Here is a 22,399-nt window from a genome sequence, read left to right as displayed (position 1 = left end):
TTTTAAATATTTTTTCCTAAATGTGTAATCTTGTTATATCTGTTTTAATCCCTCCCTGCGTGTACTTCATCTTTCTGTCTCCCCTTACTCCTTCCCTAGTGCAGGGTAGCAAACTGCATTTCTTTCTTTCGTATAACATCCCCACCTTCAATAATATCTCTCCCTACAAAACGCACAAGAAACCAATATATATTTAAGGCAAGACAGGAAGCATTTGACCGACATTATCTCCTCTTTTCGTTAGACGAAAGCGCCTATTTGCGTTCGTGGACAAACCTCGCCCATGAACTGTGCGCCTAACCTAAGTAAGATGGAACGGTAGAACTTTGCATCAAAAGCCGGGTGTTCATTGTATTCCTTGCTTCTCAGACGGACGCCAAACTAACAAATGTACAAGGGCTGAGCGGAGTCCTTCGTGGCGTGTGGCTGTTATGGCTAAAGAATAACGGAATTAATCAAATTTAATTTTCTGGGACATGTCAGCAAGCACCGTCGCGCAACACTACCTATATTTTTTTCTACTTTGTAACTTTGTCACGTAGCATTGTCACTATTTTATGCCCACACTTCTGCTATGGTTTCAGGCATTTGACAACCGTCCAAGAGTTGTCAACGAGCGTTCGGTGGTACACACTTATGTGTAAACGGAGGCGCTTCGCTGGTGGCTCGTTCAATTTTCTGTCATTGAAAGCACCTAATTGCCTGCTAATTGATAATACTCTCCTAAAACGTCACTTATACAAAAAACTGTTAATATTGTACGTAAAAGAATATCAGGTTAACGTGAAACCTTGAACCAAGCAGTCTTATTACGCTATGTTAGTTTTCTTAGCACGGTGAGCTTGCATCATGCCTGATCATTTAACACTGCTGATCTCTCTCTTATACATTGTACAGCTAATGCCACACTCTGCTAGATTGCTGCTAGAACATAGTAGTAATGCATCGCAGCGACTACTTAATACCTACATGTAGATTTACCTTAAAGATTTAAAAAAAATTCCACTAGGAGAAGTTCGAACCGCTACCACGGACTCATTCGTTCAGGATGAGTAGATATAGACGTAGGCAGCTCCAGAAAAAATATCGACCTCAAAACACGACCGCACCAAGCATCCGACCTCGCTCAACCTCAAGCTCTCGAATGAAATTGAGGTACTCGCAGAATTTCTATCAGTAGCCAAGCTCACCTCAACCTCGCCTCAATTTGTGAGGTTGAGGTTGACCTCGTGAGGTGGAAACCTCGCGAGCCAGCTTTGGTGGCGGAATCGTGGAAAACCAATGCACAGACAACACAGACCAATAGAATCGACACGAATCTGTCTGTGTTCTCTCAGTCTATGCTGACCTTGAGTTCGCTCCCTACGGTACGTCCAGCAGAACTAGCTGCAAAATTATTATGTTGTTTTTGGCGTAGTGTTCACATTGCATCTGGGGAAAAATTTCACGTGCCCTTAGAGTTCGCGACATTTTGTGCATTTTGCAAATTTGCGAAAATTATAAATTCATATCCGGCGGTATCATTTCTAGGTTCTACGAAACTTTTAAGAACCGCCAGTGGCAGGTAGCATAATTTTTGTCCTTGAGCTTTATTATTCGATGAAGCGGACATTACCAGTACGACAAATCGAAACACATATTCATCTAATTAATAAAATATGTCATAATTAACTTTATAATTAATTACTTTAGGGCCGATATTGCAATTTACAAATGATAGCCGGTGAGCCTGCATGAGGCATCCGCTTTAAATGAATTGCCAGGATTAGGCCCGTGTCGATATGCACTCCAAAGTGTGGGACAATATACATGGGCATTCCAGTTACTTTTGTGCTTCAATGCATAAACGCCCGATTTGTTAAAGTAAGGGGAACAACACTGTATTTTTACGGCAAATTTGATGGCGCATATCTCCAAACTGGTGTCATTCTTCAAGCTCATTCCAAGTGGATAAGCTTTGCAAACTCACCAGCTACAATTCGTAAATTGCCACATGCGCCGTAAATTAATTAAGTAGGAAGTTAATTAGTGATCCAGCGCAAGGACTAGAATTGTTATCTGGAAGAGGCTATTTCCTTTTAAATTCTGTAAAACATAAAGACGATCACCTCGTACGCGAAGGGTGTACTGGAGGAAGAGGGTTCTACGGTATGTATAACAACGGTCAGTGAATTATTTCACTTGTCACAGAATTAGGCTTAGTCAATATTCTCTGAAAAAGAAACAATGTGGAGGAGGAGCGCACGGAATTTGAAAGCTTTTGTGTTATGACTTTCAAAAAAAATGTTTCCAATTGTGTTCTCACAGTTTCAGTTTTTTTTTTTTCTGTACGCTCCCTGTGCCCACAGACCAACCGCAGCTGCAAGTGATGCGAGGCCACGCTGGACGCGTGACGTGCCTGCTGTATCCAAACTACGTTCACCCGCGCTACGAGTCCACCCACCTGGTTTCAGGGGGCGTGGACTTCTCCGTCTGTCTGTGGGACCTGAACGCGAGCACCCTGCTGCACCGATTCTGTGTCCACGCGGGTGAAGTCACGCAGCTTCTAGTGCCACCGAATGACGGCAGCGTAAGCACCCCCTCCGAGCTGCTCCGTTTTCGTTTAATGGGAACAGCATTCTTGGCATTTGTCAGACCAGTTTTCTTTCCGGCTGTCTAGCTATCCAGCCAAAGACAAACTTGGGTGACTCGCTATGTGCCAAAAGATATGTTGCACTTTTCTTCCCAACTTGGTTTTATTGGTTATGGGTCACTGGATTATACGTTGACCTTATTCCCCTTACACAATGCCCCCATAGGGCCCGTAAGGTATTTTAAATAAAAAACTAACATATAAACAACTCATCACCAATTTCATACACATGATCATATAAATTGATAATCAAGTGTAAAGCGTGTATAAAGCGTACATAAAACAATAAAGCCTCATTTGGTGCCGTTTTAATTTATGTTCTCCTCTAAAGAGTTATATTCACGTACTTGACCATTCATCGCAGATGAGTTCTGTTCAATGTTCTGTTTTAGAATGTTATGTTCAATAGACTGTATAACAAAAATTGGGCACGCTGTATCAGGAACTCAGCTGCGATGGAGTGCGCGAAACGTCTGGTGCACTGTGGTGTCCAGGTAGAATTTTACTGATTCTTATGAGTAAATGTTTCATTAGGCAACCAAATTCTTAAAGCAAAATTTAGCTGAATTTAGAAACTTAATATTCGAAACGCGAAGCATGTAATCTAACCAATAAGAATGATATCACAATTATGTAGACTGTCTACTTGTGCATACAATCTGTACAAGATAGATTTACCTATTAACGCAGCTCCTAATGTATGACTAGTTAAATAATAGGACATTTGCAAAAGTCGCTTAACCAATGTAACAGTTGCACATAATCTTTAAATTAATATACAAAGTAACAGTTACACAGGACTTTTAAACTAATATATTTTATTTTTTCAACAGCTACAGTTAGCAAGATTGTGGTATGAGTGTTTGGTGCAGTTACGAAGTCGTGAATTTCATGTATCACCTTATTCGTTTACTTTTTTTTACATTTTACAGTTGTATGAACTTTTTATAAACTCTCAAGCTCTGTACTAAAACATGGCTCCCAAGCGTTCATACATTGTTTTTTTCTCATTGGGAATCAATTAGGTGGTTGTCTAAGGAAAGCACTTCTGCCTTTCATATATATATTTGAATGAAGAAATCGAGAGTTTGACCACATGTAAGTCTCGCTTTGTTTTCTGGGCACAAGTTTGCCAACAAATCTCCTGTTCATCGTTTCTACTAGTGTTTCTACATTTACGCCATCACTGCTCTTAACCGTGCGTCCCCTAATCGTATTTCAACGTTTAATTATCATATAAACAAGTAAAGCGATACGACTCGAACCAGGTGCTTGTATGCATAAAAGAAATCTGGCAGCTTTGGTAAGTTCATGGCCAGCGACGTACAAATTTCCACACTGTAAACGTGTTCTTCTTACAGCCACGAATTCTCCAGAGCATTTGCAGTGTGGCCAGTGACCATTCTGTGGCGCTGGTGGACCTCAAGCAACGCAAGCCCATCTTGTTGGCCTCTCGGCACGAGTTCCCTGTCAGTGTGGTCAAGTGGCGACCGTCGCAAGACTACATGATGGTCAGCCTCTCGGACGGCTCGGTCTACATCTGGGAAATGGAGACCGGTAAGGGTGCGGGAACGTGCACAAAAGCACATTCGTCATGGTGCAGTCCAGAAACAGGAGCACAATAGTAAATAACAATGTCTTAGTGTGAGCCAAATGATGTGTAGGCATAATGAGCTGTCACCTGAAGAAGGATGAAACAGAAGATAACGCAAATAGACGGAGTGTGCCACTTGGCTGTGCACGTAGTCCTTTATTGAAGTGGACTGTTCTGCGAATGGGCTGACAGATTACTGTGCCTTAAAGAGACGCCAAAAGGAAACACTACATTAGACTTTTCAACCAATTAACATTTAATAGCCTGATGTAAAAGATTGATTGCTAAAAAATAAAATAGACGCCAGACTCTGTTTTGTTTAATTTCGTGCTGAGGCCTCAGCGGTGACACGTCAGTGTGACATCATTGATTTAAATCTATTTGCTTGCGTTTGGGTCATTGGTGACGCGGTAAAACTTCACGGAACGTATGAATAATGAGGCAGTCTGGAAAAATGAATTTCAGCAATAAAATTAATTTTGCTCCTCTTTACAACGGCAGCGGTAAATAACTTACTTAAGTTTGCTATGTGTTGTTCATTAAACTATCACACAACACGTTGGTCGAAGCTGCTGGGACGTTGTGGCACAGTAAAAGTTCCTAAAACTCTCTTAATAGCAGTCCTTCGCTCCTTTAGAATGCAGTCTCGACTTCACTGCATTTTAGAGGAGCCAAAATCGTCTACTGCCGATAAAATATTACCTGGATTTGAGCAGACGTTGACAAAACCGTGACGTCAGAGTGAGCTGGTGTGGCAGTTTCAAGTTGGGGTCAACCACTTGTGTGTTTATTTTCGCATCTTTGTTGGTTTATAAAGCTTACTGTCACAGTAGTAAGAGTGGCCTTTTTTGTATTTTGGATGCATAATGCACATATAGTACAGCTCAAGTTGTTTTTCTCTTTAGTAGCTATTTTCTATTGCTTTCCATCTCGGAACATACTTTTGGTCAAGCATTCTCAGCTGAAACATTAAAAAGTACAGAAGTACAAAGTACAAAGTGTTAGAGTTGAAACACGTGTTTTACAGCTTTGCTCTGCAGACGGGGCACAATAGAGTGGCGGAGGCAGGTTGTAATGAGGGTGTCAGCAAATGTTACCGTGAAGCAAGTAATGTCTCGAAGTCTGGCAAACTTGGAGGGCCTACTTCCCGAGAGCAAATACACGGACAGGTCCCGAAGATAGAGGGGCGCGCTGCGTCATTCTCCTTCTTTTATGAGTGTAAAACTGGAGATTGCTAGGAGAGGCCTTCGCCCCTGCAGCGGACATCAGTTGGCCTACAATGACGACGATAAAATCAGAGTGTGCGTCTGGTTGCGCAGGGCTCCTGGACCGAGTAGTGCAGGGTCTGACGGCAGAGGACGTTCTGAGCGCCTGCGACGACTACACCGGCCAGCCCGGAGAACGCATGACGAATGCGGCGGTGCGTCATCGTAATATGTCTGCAGTACGGCAAGCCGGCCAGCGTGGGGTGCGCCATCAACATCACTCCTCGCACCACCGCGCTTCTGGACACCAGGTCAGGAACGCCTCAATCATACGTGACGTGGGGAAAAGGGAGACGTAGCAGACCATTCACTCGTTAGCAACTGTTGTGTTGTGTATATGGGCATTCCCTCTCTCTTTCTCACACACATGGATGGCGCTAAGCAGTCTCATTACTTCGAAGACAGGCCCAGCTTGTTGGAACGTTAGAGTACTTATTCAGTTGTCGATACAAATGTGATCCGTCTTCACAGGCTTGGGGCATACGTGGGCAATAAGAGCTGTAGTTCAAGGACAAGGCACCATCAAGAATTATGACTGCCCTGAATTGCCGCATACAGGCATGCCTATACTCACAGTCATTGGCGCTTTCCATCAACACGGGTGGTATAAGGTGTGCAAGATGGTGATTTCATTAGCTCGAGCGGACACAGCGAATGAAGTTTAATAACTGCACTGACGTGCCATGCTAATACTCGGTTCATTTGAACAGACAATACCAAAAGAAAAATAAAGGCACACTGCAATGCAGAGAATGAGGTACCATAATATTTTCACAGAATTCGCAGGCCGGGTGGTCTTTTCAACGTGAATAGAAGCATGTGACATGTTAATATTGTTACGTTGTAGTGGCGGTGAAGAAGAACGCAGTTTCAAGACTGTGAGTCGTGAATTCAATTCCTTGTTGGGTGAACTTTTGGCCAGTAAAACAAGTAATTAACCCTCAAGCACAACAATAGCCGGGAGCAACGTCGGCGATCATAGAGAATCTGATCTGTGGACAAGACGCGTCAGCTGCATATAGATGACTCATCGAACCTTCCAGCCTAATCGCTGGTGCTTGTGTAACTTGTAGAGCGCACACCACATTCTCGTTGCGCAAGCAATCTTATTACACAAGGTTCTGCGACAACACAAAAAAATCAGATAGAACCAGCCATAACATGTTGTCCAGTAATTTTCTATACAGAAAAGCGCTGCTTGCGCCGGGTGGTACTTTTTATCATTTGTTAGCTGCTCAGAGATGGTCACCGGGAGAGATAATTAAGAGGAAGCGTTAGGTCGGGCCAAACTCCGACACTACCTATTCAAATACATGTAAAACGCAAAAACGTTTTTCTGAGATAACCCCTGGACCGATTTTAATGAAATTTCTTGCTTTGAGAAAGAAAGTTAAATCTAGTGACTGTTGGAAGCGGAATTTCGATTTAGGGCTTGAATTTTGTTAGAAAGATTTTCAAATATTCAACCGTATGAAAAAAATAGAAGCACGAAGTTTAGAAATTCAGAGCTCTGCATCAAGAACAGATATCGCGATTCTGTAAACGGCATCCATTAGATCATTCAAAGCGGACAAATTCGATGTGTCATTTTACATCTTACGTGAATTTGTTACGTTGGTTACAAGGGTTCTGCAAAAGCTGTATTCCCATATTACCAAATTTTTTATATTCATGTGTAACATAGCAATTTTGTCCGCTTTAGATGCACTATTAGATGCAATTTACAGAATTGTATTATCATTTATCGTTGTTGAGTTATAGAGTTGTAAACTTGATAGTGTCGTTTTTTGAAAATTTTAAATTTTTGCCAATTTTCATTAAAAAACTGACGACCTAACTCAAAAATGTGAAACCAACAGTCACTAGATTTTAAGTTTTTCTTTTAAATGCAACAAACCTCGTCAAGTTTGATGCAGTGGTTGCCGAAAAAAAAAACGAATTCTCCTTTTACATGTACTAAGATAGGAGCACCCGAGCTAAAGCTTCCTCTTAAGTTTGCACGGCCATGTCACCCTGCGACCAATAATCAAGCTGCAAATAAACCGAAACTATGAATCAACAAATCTTGCATTATGGCAAGTCAACTGGGGCGATATTATAGTTGATCCCTTTCGAGGTCTCACTTTCAGCGGATACTTGTTGGCTAAAGCTAGCGTGCAGAAAGCCTATCGCTTACTTTGATGAGACCTTGCACCAGATGTCAAGTCACGCAGAAGTGAACGCATATCTGAAAGCGATCGATCAAGAGTACACAGCCCCTATCATCGTCAACCTAGTTTTTTCCACGGCAGGTCGAAGGCATTTCCCAACAATCTTCAATTATCTCTGCCTAGTGTGAGCTGATTCCGCCACATGAAAAAGTCAGCTGACGCAAGATAGAGGTATTGATGCGAGGAAGGGCGTGACTCTTCTAGTGAGGCCCCATTTTGTGACAAGCAACCTGTGAATGCCTGCAAGTAAAGGGTGTCGCATTTGTTTCACTGTAACTATGTTTCCACCCTCCGAACGCAGCACGGAATGGGCCATGAAGCAGGCGACAGCGTCCACGCTCGTTCCCGGGCACATCCCCTCATGATCCAGGGGCTCAGGACCAACCATATGGATCAGTACAGCCACGTGCTCTTCTTCGACATTGAGACGCTCATCAGTAAGCATTTTGCATGGCTCTCCCGCACGACACAACAACGACACGTTACAAAAAGTATACCTGGTTGGCGCTATTCGGCCAGACCTGGTCCTTAATTGCACCATTAATCCCCATACATCATCATCATCAACACAAAAGTATCAGAGAAAACAGTTATGCACACAGTGTGTGGAGTACCTGCATTCTTGTAGTGCTAAGAACTCTAAATGAAAAGATTTTGTTTGCGGCTGCACTATTTTTGCTTAGATTTCGCCACAATATCACACTTATTGGTCAACGCCATTTACTCAAGCATTTGGCGTGTTTTCTTGCCCTGATCTGGAAAAAGAACACTGCCATGTGCGCACTTCATCACAGCTGAAGTGAGGTGGTTCTATGAGTACAGTCAGCCGACTAGAACCAACATAAGGCAGCACAAAGTAGATGAGCGGTATGCTGGGCATTGCACAAGATGTGCGATGACAAGCATTGATATCGCCCACTTCATGCCTCCTTGTGTTTGTTTCTAGACTGCTAACCATGCTTGTAAAACCATGTACAAAGTGGTGCTTAATGTTAGCATAGATAGTGAACATATACTTAATGTTAACATAGACATACTGTTAATATTGCTGCCTGTAGCAATAAACATTCCCGATGAAACAGGCGAACAGCAACGATGAACGGTTGGCTGAATAATGTGGGAGCAGAGCTTTCATTCTCGCAGCGAAATTCGAGTGAAAAAAGCAGCGCTAAGCGGAAGAAATATTTGTATTATTATGACAATAGCGTGGATCACGGTATCTGCAGGACAGTGCCATCAAAAGCAAGTCTTTGGACAGTGCGTCTGATCTTATACTCGATAGCCAATAAGGCCTACGAGTGTGAACATAAAAATTAGCACGAGTACCACCGAAATACCTTTTGGACATGGAGAGAGCCGCACGTGAATCCATGCATCTAATTCCACGCTCGATTACCTATAAGGTTTACTTGTGAGAACATATTGGCGGCGAGCTTCCCGTGACGGCCTGTCACCTGCTACTCCGCCGGCCACACTGCTTAGGCCAATTCATCGGCAATCGGCAACCAAATTTACGAATCGGACGACATGGCGGCAAGGTTTTTCATGGTCGCCGTGTTTGCGGCATTGCGCGCATGGTTCACGCTCAAAACACCGTGCGGTGTCCGAAATTGCGGTTATTGCATATATGCATTGGCCCTAGCGCTAGGTGGCGTTCGAAATTTCGGTTATTGCCGTTATACATTGGTCCCAGTTCTAGGTGGTGGTGCCGCAGGAAACATGCAGGTCCGAAAAATCACACGTTTGAAAGATCAATTGGTAACTGTAGTTGACACTTTTGCTAAAAATATACGTTTTCAGGCAAGTGTAAAAAAATTTTTGCTTCGCTGTAACCGATACCACATTGTCTGTCGGGCCTCGCGTTGTCTATTTTGTAATAGCAGGAGCTAGATTATGCCATTGAGCTAAAGCATTACCAACTACATTTTATTGTAAATTCTTATATCCGTGTTCATTATACCAAGTCTCTATACTGTGGATACTTAGACGGCAACGAGTAAGAAAAACGCATACGGAAGCCATGGCGTAGCACCTACGTATTGCCAACGTGTTCCTTTCTTTTTTTTTTTTTTGCCAACACTAGCTGGCAACACTTATTTAACTTCACCTTTTTTACATATTTCAGATTTTGTTGTTGTCCCTTTTATTTGAGAATTCTGCTGTTTCGCGTTTACCGTTTTTCCTTATCAGCAATGCAAGTTCCAGAAGATCAAGAAAAATTCTGTAAAGATGTCACCAGTGCTTCTCTACATTGCATATCAAACTCCAGAAATCTGCTAAGCCTAGATGGAAACTCTGCTAAAATGTAATCACGGCTGTACCCTGGAAAAAAATGTGAAAAACCCACAAGATCAAGTGAAAACTACGCTATACTACTGCTTCTGCGTCATGCCGTGCAAATTCCAAAACATTCCTACATTTAGCAGAAAATATACTAAATGTCAACGCTCCTTCTATGCATTTCGTAACTTCAAAGATCACACAGTGTCGCGGCAATTGTCTACTAAAATTTCAACAATACTTCTGCGCCCCCTGTATCAAATTTAAGAAATGGTGGACCTAGCAGGAATATTGTCAAAATGTAAACACGCCTTCTCTCAATCGAATTTACAAATATACACACTTGACGTATAAGAAAATTCACTGAGGTATCAACATCGTCATGGGGCCTTGTAAATCAGATTCCGAAGTTTTGCTATGTCCAATGAAAAATTCGTTCTAACGTCAGCAGTTCTTCGTTGCCCTGTCAATTAAATCCCCAAAACATGCTATAACCAGTGTAATATGAGTTCAGCCGTGAATTAGCTCCCCAAGAGTGTTCTTTGTGCTTGCGTGCAACATTTTGCTCCACTAGTAAACTTGAAGCGCGACAGGACGGACACAGACAGACAAGCGCTAGTCTATGTCTCTCCTCTGGTCCCTGTTTTTTTTTTCTTTGCGCTTCACATCTAATAGCGATGAAGTGCCAGTTTTGCCCACTGTCAAGTCTTGTATTTTCGCTTGTGTCGTCCGTTCATTTATGATGCACTGCTCCTGTTCTTTCTTGCCTGTATCACCCATTGTGCATGTTGTGTTTGCTTCGTGCCAAGGCTTCCTGAACTCCCTGAAAGGAAAGCAACGCAGAGATGCTTCCGCTGCTCGGATGGCTATGCGCGCCTCGCGAGACATGTCGGAACTGCTGGCTGAATTCAAAGGTACGGGTTTTGCACGTGTCGGCATTGAGTGTTGAGTGTCTTCGAAGCTTTCGAGGCGATTTTTCGAAACGACCAAAACAACGCATACTGAAGGGACAACAGTGCGCAAATAAGCGCGTTCACATGAACTTGCGTCTACAAGTTGTAGTTGTAATATGTGACGTAGTTTGTTCTCTAGAAAGTAACCCAGATCAAAAGGAACTGCACTGCAAAAGCCGCGGAGAGATACCGCTATGACCACGCTATTGGCGTAGCTTCCACAGCATTAACTGCTATGTATGAAACGAAGCATAGTAACTTTTTGCGTCTGCTACCAACTGTAGCAAACGATTCTAATAGAAGGTTATTTCTTTCAACCTATTGTGTATTTACTTCAAAGTTGAATTATGCGTTTGATATCTCAAGCTATATTCGTCTTAATAGAAGTGATTTCAAGGTGACACAAGAGAATGACTCTAAGGTGAAAAGCAATATTAATAGAAGCAAATGTGAACTGCACGGACCAGCTCATTATACCACAAACATATGCATACGTGGAACCCAGCGTGGAAAATAAATTATGTGCAAAAGGTTCAAACATTGGGCTAGATAATGCAATATGGCATATTGAATTATAGCGCAGGCAAAGAAGGAAACTAGCACTAATTCATTTTTGTTCTTTGCCTGTGTGTTTCATTGTTTCGGGCTGTTATAAATCAGAACAAAAATTGTGGTTAAAGCTATGTCTTTGTTCTACCGTGAACACCGGAAGTTGATTCCTTACCCGTCTTCGAGTTCGAGTTTTGTTGTAGTCAGCACAGTTGAATCTACACTTACATGCAGTCACCTTCCAGGAACCCGCACAATTGTTAAAGGGTCTTAATCTTTTACAAATAATTGAGTGTAAATTCTCAGGCTAACTCGAAAACCTCTTTTTGGTGCAACCCAACATCAACAGATTAATTTGCCCAATTGCAAACTGTTTTGGAGCCTCATAGAAATAACATTCACGGTGCTCAGAGTTCGCGTATAAGCAATCTTAAAATCTAAATTCTCGTGTAGCCCGCGCAGCTATGAATTAAGCCCTTTAACATATGTAGTTCGTAGACTGTAGATCAGAAAAATTGCAGTTTCACCCAAAAGGCGAAGCATTAATTGCGATGCCACACTATTACACAGCTATAGCAGTAAAGTTAGTAGTTTTATCAGCCGCATAAACTGATGTCAGTATTCACTTACTAACTAATTTGACAAGCACGATGTCACGCGCAAACAGGCAAACATCAACACACCTCACTCGACGACCGCGGACACACGCTGTCAGAACACTGGCGTGAGGAAAAGCGGCAGCAACATGGAGCTATTCCCCTTCGTGCGGCCTCTCGCTTCAACGCAAACTAGGAGGGAAATGTTAACTGTACGCCTTTTAACACTTATTGTTAGGATAGGAATTATAGGGACACTCCAGGCAAATTCCCAACGTCGCCGTGATGTTCCGTATAAAGACCAAGTGCGATAACAGCGGGTTCCAAGGATAGGCGGCCAGATATAGCTGAAGGCTTCGTGTGCGGTGTGTTGTAGCGCGCCTAGCTCGCGCTGAAGCGTCCTCGCGAAGCGGCCGCTCCCGAGAAGTCGTTCTTCTGTCAAATTTTGAGCCCGACGCTGGAGGACATGGTCGAAACGTCGGGAAGTATAAAGAGATGTCCTCCATCAGCAAAGTATATATATGACGTAATAGTTCTGCGGAAACCCGCAAGGTGGAGAGAAGTAATTAATAAGGAAAAATGGTGAATGCCTAACTTTTCTCTTTATTAAAGTATATATATATATATATATATATATATATATATATATGTACTATGAATAGATCTCCAAGATACCTTTCTTCGCTGCCGAAAAGGCGTATGCTTAAACCGGATGTATTCCGTTGGCGAAATCAGTGTTTCCTAAAAGATCTTTGGGCTTTGCACGGTGCAGTGCAAATGCAGTCCGAGCAGCGTTCGGGACCACTGCCAGGCACCCTGGAGTCGCAGGGCCTCTCCAACCAGACCGAGTACCAGAAATACCTCGCCACGTCCACCATATCACCCGAGACGCACAAGAAGTCCTCGGGTATGTAGCAATAAGCTTATTTTCAGATGGTGCCAGCAAGAACTCTTGTAGAGGCAGCGTCAAAAGTTTACGGGACATGACGCCTGTGAAGTGGCAGAACATTTCCTGAGCCTGAGCATGCGGCATGGATTGGAAGTGTTGCACATGTGCTAATGTGCGCGACCAGCCTAGTGTTGCAATTTTTTAGAGACGGAGCTGAAGCTGGGCTGATATTCAACCTTTTTGTGGAACCTGCATTCCATAAACTTTCAACCCCTTGTATGTATGCTTTAAAATCCTTTAAGGGAGGCTTGCGTGGGCTCACCCGGCAAGCAGTATGAGGTGACACGACGCTTATTCACATTGCGTGTAACCCACAAGGCATGGTTCATTGAATTTCCCAACACGGTATAGAGAATCATTTAGACAGTAACTTGGTATCTCATTAGACATTCTGATATATTGTCGTCTGTGGTCCTGTGCCTCTTTTTTGTACATGTGCTTCCGATGCGTACAATTCAACATGGGCACCACGTTAAAGTTTTTTGTGGTTACAGCAGTTCAATCTTACTGAAAAAAAAAACAGAAAAACAGATCATGATGTCAAAAACATCGGTGGGCTGCATTAGGAACGCGGCCGCAGTGGTGTGCGTGAAACGTCTTGTGCGTGCTGCAGACGGTGTATGGGCAGTATCGAAGATAAAAGTATCTTAGGTACTATCTTAGATACTCTTTCGACATCTTGTATCTGCATCACGATACATATGGCAAGATCTGTATCAGTATCTGTATTTCCGATAGATGAAGCAATGCATCTTGTGTGTTGAAATACAAGCTCCATAAGATACAAGCTATTAAGATACAAGATACTGCTGTCGCAACATCACCGTGAGAAACTGTAAACGTTGGCTGACTTTCGCTTCTCAGGCTGATACTGCTGCCACTAATCAACCTGAATAAAACTAAAGGCAGCGACTTTCTTTTATCTTTCCGCCAGAGCCTTCCAGCGAGAGCAGGCGATGAGGTATGCGCGTCCCTATTTGTGACGCAGGGTGACGGGGTGGCACTCGCGCCGTCTCGACAAGAACAAGCACGCTCTCGTCTGCGCGCAGCCGACCTTATATTTCCTTGATTTCTACGCCAAGCGTAACTGGCGAGCTCTTCAAATTGGCGGCGTTCGTCTGAGGCCGCGAAGCAAGCGAACGAGGAAGGCGCATGGAGGTGAAGAAAATCGCGCGCCAGGGATAGTACGAAGGGGTGCGCTCAGAGTGCTTCAAAGTACCGTCACCTAGAGGAATGTGTAGGTAACGTTGAGCGAAGTGAAGATGGAAAAAAAGCAAGCGAAGCGTCGCGAAGGAGGAAGGTAGGTGGATGCGCGCTGGGTTGACCTCCTCTGGCAGTTGCTACTGGTTTTCGTTACGATGCATACGTAGCGGGTTCGTCTCGTGCTAACGCCGTCTTCGCACTCCGCACGCTGCATGCGCGAGTGAAAGCGTGCGACAGTGAGCCGACAATGGCGCCTCAATCTCACGTGCGCAAGGGGAGGAAGCGCGCCGACTTTCGTCGCGTGTATTGCACCATGGCACCGGGGAGGGGATGGAGCGGGGCTGTTTTACTTCGGCCGGCCGCACACGCGGCCGCGCACGCTTTATCTTGAAAGCTATCTGCTTTGGGGCAGTATAGGTGGGCCGAGGGCTCGTAGCTTTGCGTGCGCTGTTCTCAACGCAGAGTTTGTGCTAAAGCGATAGACAGCACGAAGGTCGTTTCGCTCGCTGTTGCTGCCGCGATTCCTCACGCGAGCGTTTTGACAGCGAGTGTCCGCGGTCTTCGAGTGCGGGCACTCGCTGTTTGCCTGTGCGCGCTGACACCATGCTAGGTAATTTAAATAGTAAGCGGATGTTTACAACGGGGCGTTCTACTCCGGCGGCTTCTGCATGTGGCGCGGCCGGGCGAGTCCTGTCTTGAATACGATCTGTGCTGCAGACAGTGTAGGCGTCAAGGCGCGCCGAGGGCCGATAGCGTCGCGTGCGCTACAGCACCCATACGCTTGCGCGTCACCCGCATTCACGAAGTGAAACGTCACTCCAACGTTTTTGTATTTAGTAGCGTCGGTGCCATGACACTTGCTCGTAGCCACCGTACTCTGCTGCGTATGTCAATGTGTGCGGCGTCTTTCGCGCAAATTTTGATGCCGCTTTAGTGTCGTTATCGAACTTTCTCTTGCGTGGTGCTTTGTTACAAAGCCTCAAGAATGCAAGAATGGGGTCGTCCTGCGCCTAATGGCTCTCACACATCAGCGATCTGAAGGATCTCGTTGATATAAATTTGACTGTTGTGAACCAAAGCGTGGACGGCGCTACTTACGGGAGACTTGGGCATAAAGCGGCTATTGCGTGTATGCAATCGTTGCTCGCAAGCACCTAAAGCAACTTTTTGCACTAAGTTGCATGCGTAAACGGCAATACGTTCACTGACAAGCTGAAACTCCACAGCAGTATTTGCGCCATCGTGCAGAGGCGTTCTTGTAATTAAATGAACTCTGGGGTTTTATGTGCCATAACCACGATTTCATGATGAGGCACGCCATAGTGGGGGACCGGGGATTGATTTCGACCATCAGGGGCCCATTTAACGTGCCCCAAATACACGCGGGACACGGGTGCTGTTGCATTTTGCCCCTCCTTCCCTCGAAATGCAGCCGCCGCGGCCGGGATATGATAACGCGACCTCGTACTTAGCAGCGCAACATCATATCCGGTAAGCCACCGCGGCAAGTCGTTCTTGTAATTAGATGGCGACCCGCTAGCTGGTCGGCAAGCAGAGCAGCGACTCCCATCAATTACAAAAGCGATAAGCGAAAACCGCTGACAGTGCAGTGTACAAAGAGCTTTCGTGTTAAGCAACTAAAGCAACCACAATATATTGTTTCGGAATGAAAATATTATACATTGAGCAACAAAGACAAAAGTTTTGAGATCCTAACAGACATTTCATTCAAATGAAACAAGGTTGGTCGAAATCAAGAGATTTCCAAGCAAACATTTTTGTGCGTACGCGTTTGCCGCTACACTAAGATCTGTACAATAACAAATTTTTGTATAACACTTCTGTATAACAGAAATTGCGTAACCAAATACGCGTACACAAGTTATATTCATTCACGGATTAACAAGGCTACACGCCTAACTTGTGTTACAGCTAGCGGGCGTCTTGCGCTCTAACTTTGCAATCGTCCTCGCTCCTTATTCGTAGTGGGCCCGTTTGTTTTTCATGGCGTGATTGGGCATTAGGGTAAAGAAAGGGCGCCCTAAACTGGTGGCGCCCGACATCGCCCTTCGCCGCTCGGGCCTGCCGGACTCGTAGATCCTTGGGGATCCTGCGCTTGCCTCCGTCTCCGGGGCTTGCACTTCGCATACAGACGGGCACGTTCCGCTCTGATCCAAAAGGGGTTGGATATCCCTCTGTTTTGCTGCCGGAGCCTATCCACGCCATTTCTGGACCGTACCTGTCGAACACAGGACGGCAATTTCTGCATCTAATCGCACTTCTGTGTGTCCTATAACTACTGATGGACACTGGTTTCAGTTTCATGGATTATACCAACCATGGCTGAGTAAGCTTTCTCAAGCGTGACCACTCCTACTCGTATCGACAAACGAAGAACCTATCCATAGATTGTCAGTTCTAGTCGCGCGTAGCCTTCTTAGATTGGAGATTCGTTTTGTATTATTTTGCTTTCGAAGGGAGGAGCTCGTAACAAAATCACGTGGCACGTCATCGTAATCGTCTTCATTCCTCTTCACTGCGAACAACGCTCGAGTGGCGCTCCGGTCCCACAACTATCCTTGACCAAGCAAACAAAATGTTTGCAAGTTCTATGTGCAGCGTCTACCTCCATTCCACAGATGTAAAACTTCAAGCTATACATGTGGTTTACAAATATAATTTAAGAAAACAAAAATAAGTGAATTTGTTTTGTCATTTGTACCAAAGAGCGCACCCTACGCGAGCGCCTACGCTCTTGGGAATACTGCCACGAGGCCACAAAGAAAACTTGACTCTATAGCGCACGAAATTGTCTCCCAAAGTTAGTAAACGACCTAACACTTCCAGAAATAACTGCAAAAGCTATCACAATCTCCTGATGTTAAGCTTCATTTTATTAATGATCTTTCTCGAGGTAAATACTGCTACGTTACTGTAAACAAGTGCCGCGAATTTCACTGTATGGTGCTGTTCAGTGTGTTTTTGCAGGCATGTTGTGCACGTGTATAAAATGTCAGTTTTAAATGTATGTACTGTAAATTGCTATGTTCTTGTAGTGCTTTCCTTTTTTCTAAAGTGAATTTATCTATTCACCCATGAACTATTATCGGTGCGTTGTGTATTATGATCATTTGCAGTATATCATGAACGTGCTTTGCTTAGCTTGAAAACTGCAAAACGTTTGTGAAGCAGAATTAGATAATAAATATGTTTCACAGATAAATTTTCTCATCTATTTTTACATGTTTCCTTATTTTTTGCTGTACATGCGTGAGGGCACTAAACTTGTGTTACTTGCGAGAGAGAGCTTTGGTTTGAATAGTTGCGCAGAAAAAAGTCGTATCTGTTTTTTAATCTGTTACTTGTAGTTATTATCGCTGTTGCTGCGACAACGCACTAGCAACTGAAGGATGGACTGCAAACAAATTTGCAGCAGTCATCACGGTTACCTTAAATATTTTCCTAATCTCAACCTTCGAATCACAAATTTAATGATTATGAAACTTTCGCTGTAGGGCTAGAAATATCTTGTTAACGTAATGCCGATCAGCGGTTCAGGCACGAAATGTCAACTCAAGCGACTGTTCACCAGTTGTGTTCTAAATGAATGATCGGCGGATCATATGCTGGCGCTAGAAGACGATTTTGTTGATTGTTGCTATGTATTTGCCGCTTGAACAACATACCATGCAATATGTACTTAACTAATGAAGTATTAGTGACCCTAGAAATACGTTACGCTTAACACAGTAATTTGCACCGAATGAGCGCTACAAGCTTCCACTCAAAAACAGATCGAAATAGTGCAAGGCAGGGCAAAATATTTTGCTCCGCTACACTCGAAAGAAACGAAGTTTAGCGCATCAAGGTAGGTTACATTTCGTTCAGTGGATTTGAAAATGACTCACATTCACCTGAAAAGCAAGATGCATGCCATCACTATGAGTGCCTCTAGGACCTACAACAAATAGGTTCCCTCCTTTCTGAGCTGTGCTGTACCTGCAAAGAAAGCTAGACACGCGGAATAGTGTCATGGACCTGCCAGTACGTCAAGAGTCAACAAATATCCATGGTATTGATCGCTATCAGCGTAAAGAAAACTGATCTCAGCCACGACGGACGCCTTTAGAGGAAAGCAAAATGCAAGAACGCCCATGAATTTTTAGTCAAATACATGGTACACAGCCCCAGATGGCCGAGATCAATTCGTAATCACCCCAATTCAGTGCGCCTCATAATGAGATAGGACTTTTGGCGCGTAACGCCCTAGAATTTCATTTTGATTGCTCGCATTGCTTCCTCATTATGCATTTTCGTGCGTAGCCTTCGCACGTCATGCGCACACGCATATCTAGCCCATGAATGCCTTCATTGATTTGCATATTTGTGCTCAGTAGCGGCTACAGCGCAAGTTTGCGAACTTTTGCAAAAACTTGTGTTTATAGTTGCCCAATCTTGCAATTTCCTGAATGACGCTTTTTCTTGCTTTTTGATCATTGTGTTTAGAGAGCATTAGTCAGAACTACGAACACCGTAGCATACGGCCTGACAGCATTGCCACGCGGTGTATTTTTCGCGCCTTTGTTCGTACGCAAAAGGAAGGATCGATGCTTTGTAAATTTTCTATGCCCCCGTGGATCGGCACTTCCGGTGCTTCGATAGCTGCTCGTTGAGATCGTCATTACTTCCTCGAATCGCGCCACTGCCTCGCCACACATTTACAATACGACCTATCTGCTGTGCCCTCGTCATCTCCTCTGCAACGCCATCTAATACATTACGTCATCGAATTATCAGCACGGTTGAACAAGGAATTTCGCTCTTTAGGACGGCAATTGTTTTTCTCGGAAGCCTTTATTTACGTGTACTTCATTTGCTCCCCCACTCAATTTTGGTAAAGAAAATAATAAACTAGGGTGTCGCGCAGACAAAAGAATGTTGAAATGTTCAAAAAAGACAATTTATGCTCTCTACATTCAAAGCGAGAAAACAGGTCCACGTACTGTTGTCACTTCTAATGAATAGGCACGTAAAAGCGGAAAAGGATGCACTTGTGCAAACAGGCGTCGTCAATCATGTGAGACATACTTTTGCAGAAAACTGCAACAAAGCAGGTTCCGATAATTTAAAAGTAAGCAGCAAGAATTTAAACCTAGCAAGCGGGGAAAAAGAAAGCATTTTGTCAAGACACGTTTCGGTGTCGTACAGCAGCTTTCTCGCAGACGTTCTCCTTCTAGCGTCTTTATCGTTATACCATGGTGGTTCGTTGTGTTTATCCACGTACTCTTTATCTGAACCTCACCCTCTTCGAACCGCAAACCCTCAAGACGTTCAACAATCGTTTCTACGTTTTGAGGAATTCTGAGGTTTGAAGGTTCCTCCTCGTCGTCCAGGTCAACGTGCTACCAGTATGCTGTCCGGAATCTTTAACGCTCTCCCAGCAAGAGCCTCCATTGCGTGTACAAGTAGAGCTGATGCTCGAGGAAATTTAAAACTTGCATTTATTTTACGTATTTACATGGCAAGTGCCTTATGAAACGAAAGTGAGGCCGAATAGCGCTCGAATGATTGAAATGAAAATGCTAATGTTTAACCTTCAACATGCAGTGTGCTGCTATGGTTAAGCCTTCGTGTACTAGGTTGCTTGATTGAGGGTTATGCGCGAAAACACCAACAATAGATTGACGCACACACTTGTTCACTAGAGGCTCCAAGCTTTGGAACCTAACGAAGGAAAAGGCTTTACCCTTTCCTGTTACCATTTCTTGTGCCGCCACCTGTCTGGCAAACGACGTCACATTTGTGTTGACAACGAGCACAGGTCCAGTGGATGGAAGTTCTCCATAAATCGTCTTCCAGTAGATTACTCGATATATTGAGCACGTCGTCGCTCAATTCGGTGGAAACAGAAGTGCAGTTTTCCGAAGGTACACGTCATTGAGCAGTGAGCAGACACCTTTTCACTCCTAACAGTGATTTCACACACACTTCACATGAGATGCCCTGAAATTCAACGTTTCACGACATCCCGTGGTGCGTAAATTTTTGTGATTGACTGTATGCTTGCATTACGCACGCAAATACTCGATTTACACAAACAAGTTGGCAACGCTTGGCAGAATCCCGAACAATGCTGGATAACCAGCTATATGCTCCGATCCATGTGCCCCCCCCCCCCCCCCCCCCCCGCTATGCAATGCCTTGCGGCCATGTAGGTAAAGTGTAAACAAATAAAATACGCGTTTTCGCGCACATATTCAAGTGGGCCGGCAGACCGAGCGACCGACCCGCCCGCCCACTCACTCACTCACTCACTCACTCACTCACTCACTCACTCACTCACTCACTCACTCACTCACTCACTCACTCACTCACTCACTCACTCACTCACTAACTCACTCACTCACTAAAAACGGGGCCGAATAGGCAAAAAATTTTATTCGTACTAATAAAGCGACAACACAGATTCTGGCCATCATGCTTTTCCGTCACCCTTGAGAGTTACAGGACCCAAAACGAAGTGTCACGATGACAAGTGTCCTGAGTCACCGTTTATCAAAACTAGGTGGTCAAGTTATGGACGTCCACCTGAATGGAGGGGATGGGGTGAGGAACAGACATACCACGCAAGCGTTTAGAGTGCCTCCCACAATGTCCCACGACAAATTGCGGTGATACATTAGAAGATCTGAAACGCGGCCTAAGTGCCTTTCAACACAAGAGTTTTTCAAGGTCCTATTATACCGCTAGCAAGCATGGGTCCCTACCAGGGGAGACATTTTCCCTCTGCCTCTACATTACATTCACAAGCGGTGTTCCTTCTCTGTCTTCCTGCCATACCAGAACGGAGGAAAGTCGAGCACCGTCTCCTCTCTCTCTCTCTCTTCTTTCCCTAGTTTGCGGCGTTTCCCCTTCCGCAATGCATGATTAGTCATAGTAAGTGCGGAAACACGCACCATGAAGATGCACTCATGCTTGTTATTGTGCCTTTCTCGTTGGGCGGCGCTAGCTGAAGACGAATGCGAGTGGTCTTTGCTTGGAAATTTCAGCTGTTGTCGAAGGAGGCGCGACGAGCCGTAATACTATGGAGAAATTTTGGCCAAAGCGTCATGTAAACGCTACACTTGTTTGCTTGAAATGGTGAAACTCGTTCAGGGGCACATTAACGCTGTGAAATCTGCTGATTGACAATGAGTCCCACGCCTTAGCAACCACTGAACAGAGACTTAGGAGTTTATAAACAAAAATCACGCACAGAAACATCAAAAATCGTCCAACCAAACTGCAGAGAAACGTGCAAAGCTTAGTTGAATGTGTACAGGTAATAAACAACTGTAAAACGTGTCATTAGACTCGCTCAAGTCTTCCACGTGAGGATTTGCCAGAGAATCAAAAATAGGATCAAAGTCTGTTTATTCATGCCATTAACAAGGTGAGAATAACAGCAGATGTGCATACAGAAGCAGGCCTCCCGGTGAAATGAAGAAATACACGCGACAATACACGCGACAACTCGCGCAGTGCAATAATATAAAGAACATGAAACACGAGAACCTTTCAACGGAAAAATAAATGCCATAAAAGAAAGAGAGTCCGCCGGAACGTTCTGACATCAGGCTTCAACGCGTGGGCTTATCCGATGTTGGCTCGTCAATGCTGCGATCACGAGAAGCATCAGGCTGCTGGTTCGTCCCTGCTGAAAATCTTTGCGGGCTCCCACCAGCTGTCGCTCTACTCCCAAAGGCTCCGGCTTTGTGGGGGCTTAGTCTTCTGACTTCATACTTCAGCTGTCTCCCGATGCACGAACATTTCACCAAAATTTTTAAAACCCACGGGTCTGCTCCCCGTAGGTTTACTGCCAGGTTCTCCCTCGCCGTGCGCCGGATGTCACACGTGGAAACGGTCGGGCGACGCAGGAGAATTGGAAAAATTGCTTTTTCACAGCCGTGTAGCGACGCAGCGTGGCGGCCATGTCGGGAGCGACCCATGTGTACACATGTTGTTACACCGTTAGGAGGGCGCATGATGCTATTTATGGAACACCAACATACACAAATACGGCACAGACCATGGTTGTGACGAAAATCAGCAGGCGGCGGAATGTATTCCTTCTCGAAACTCATCCACTGTGAATGAACACCTAGGTTACAACTCACACCGCCACTTCT

General features: G+C 44.4%; 1 protein-coding gene across 1 annotated transcript in view; it reads left to right on the top strand.

The window, feature by feature from the left end:
* Positions 1-22,399, top strand: part of LOC126532015 (WD repeat-containing protein 7-like) — a 178,862-nt gene that overhangs the window by 33,728 nt on the left and 122,735 nt on the right. The window contains exons 12-16 of the mRNA XM_072288339.1: positions 2,349-2,569; positions 3,994-4,189; positions 5,546-5,742; positions 8,003-8,138; positions 12,852-12,986. Of these exons, the coding sequence (XP_072144440.1) occupies positions 2,349-2,569; positions 3,994-4,189; positions 5,546-5,742; positions 8,003-8,138; positions 12,852-12,986 (885 nt within the window). The remainder of the gene's footprint in view (positions 1-2,348; positions 2,570-3,993; positions 4,190-5,545; positions 5,743-8,002; positions 8,139-12,851; positions 12,987-22,399) is intronic.

This window comes from Dermacentor andersoni, chromosome 5 (genome assembly GCF_023375885.2).
Source record: "Dermacentor andersoni chromosome 5, qqDerAnde1_hic_scaffold, whole genome shotgun sequence".
NCBI classification, from domain to species: Eukaryota; Metazoa; Arthropoda; class Arachnida; order Ixodida; family Ixodidae; genus Dermacentor; species Dermacentor andersoni.
This window is presented reverse-complemented; position numbering and strand designations above follow the sequence as displayed.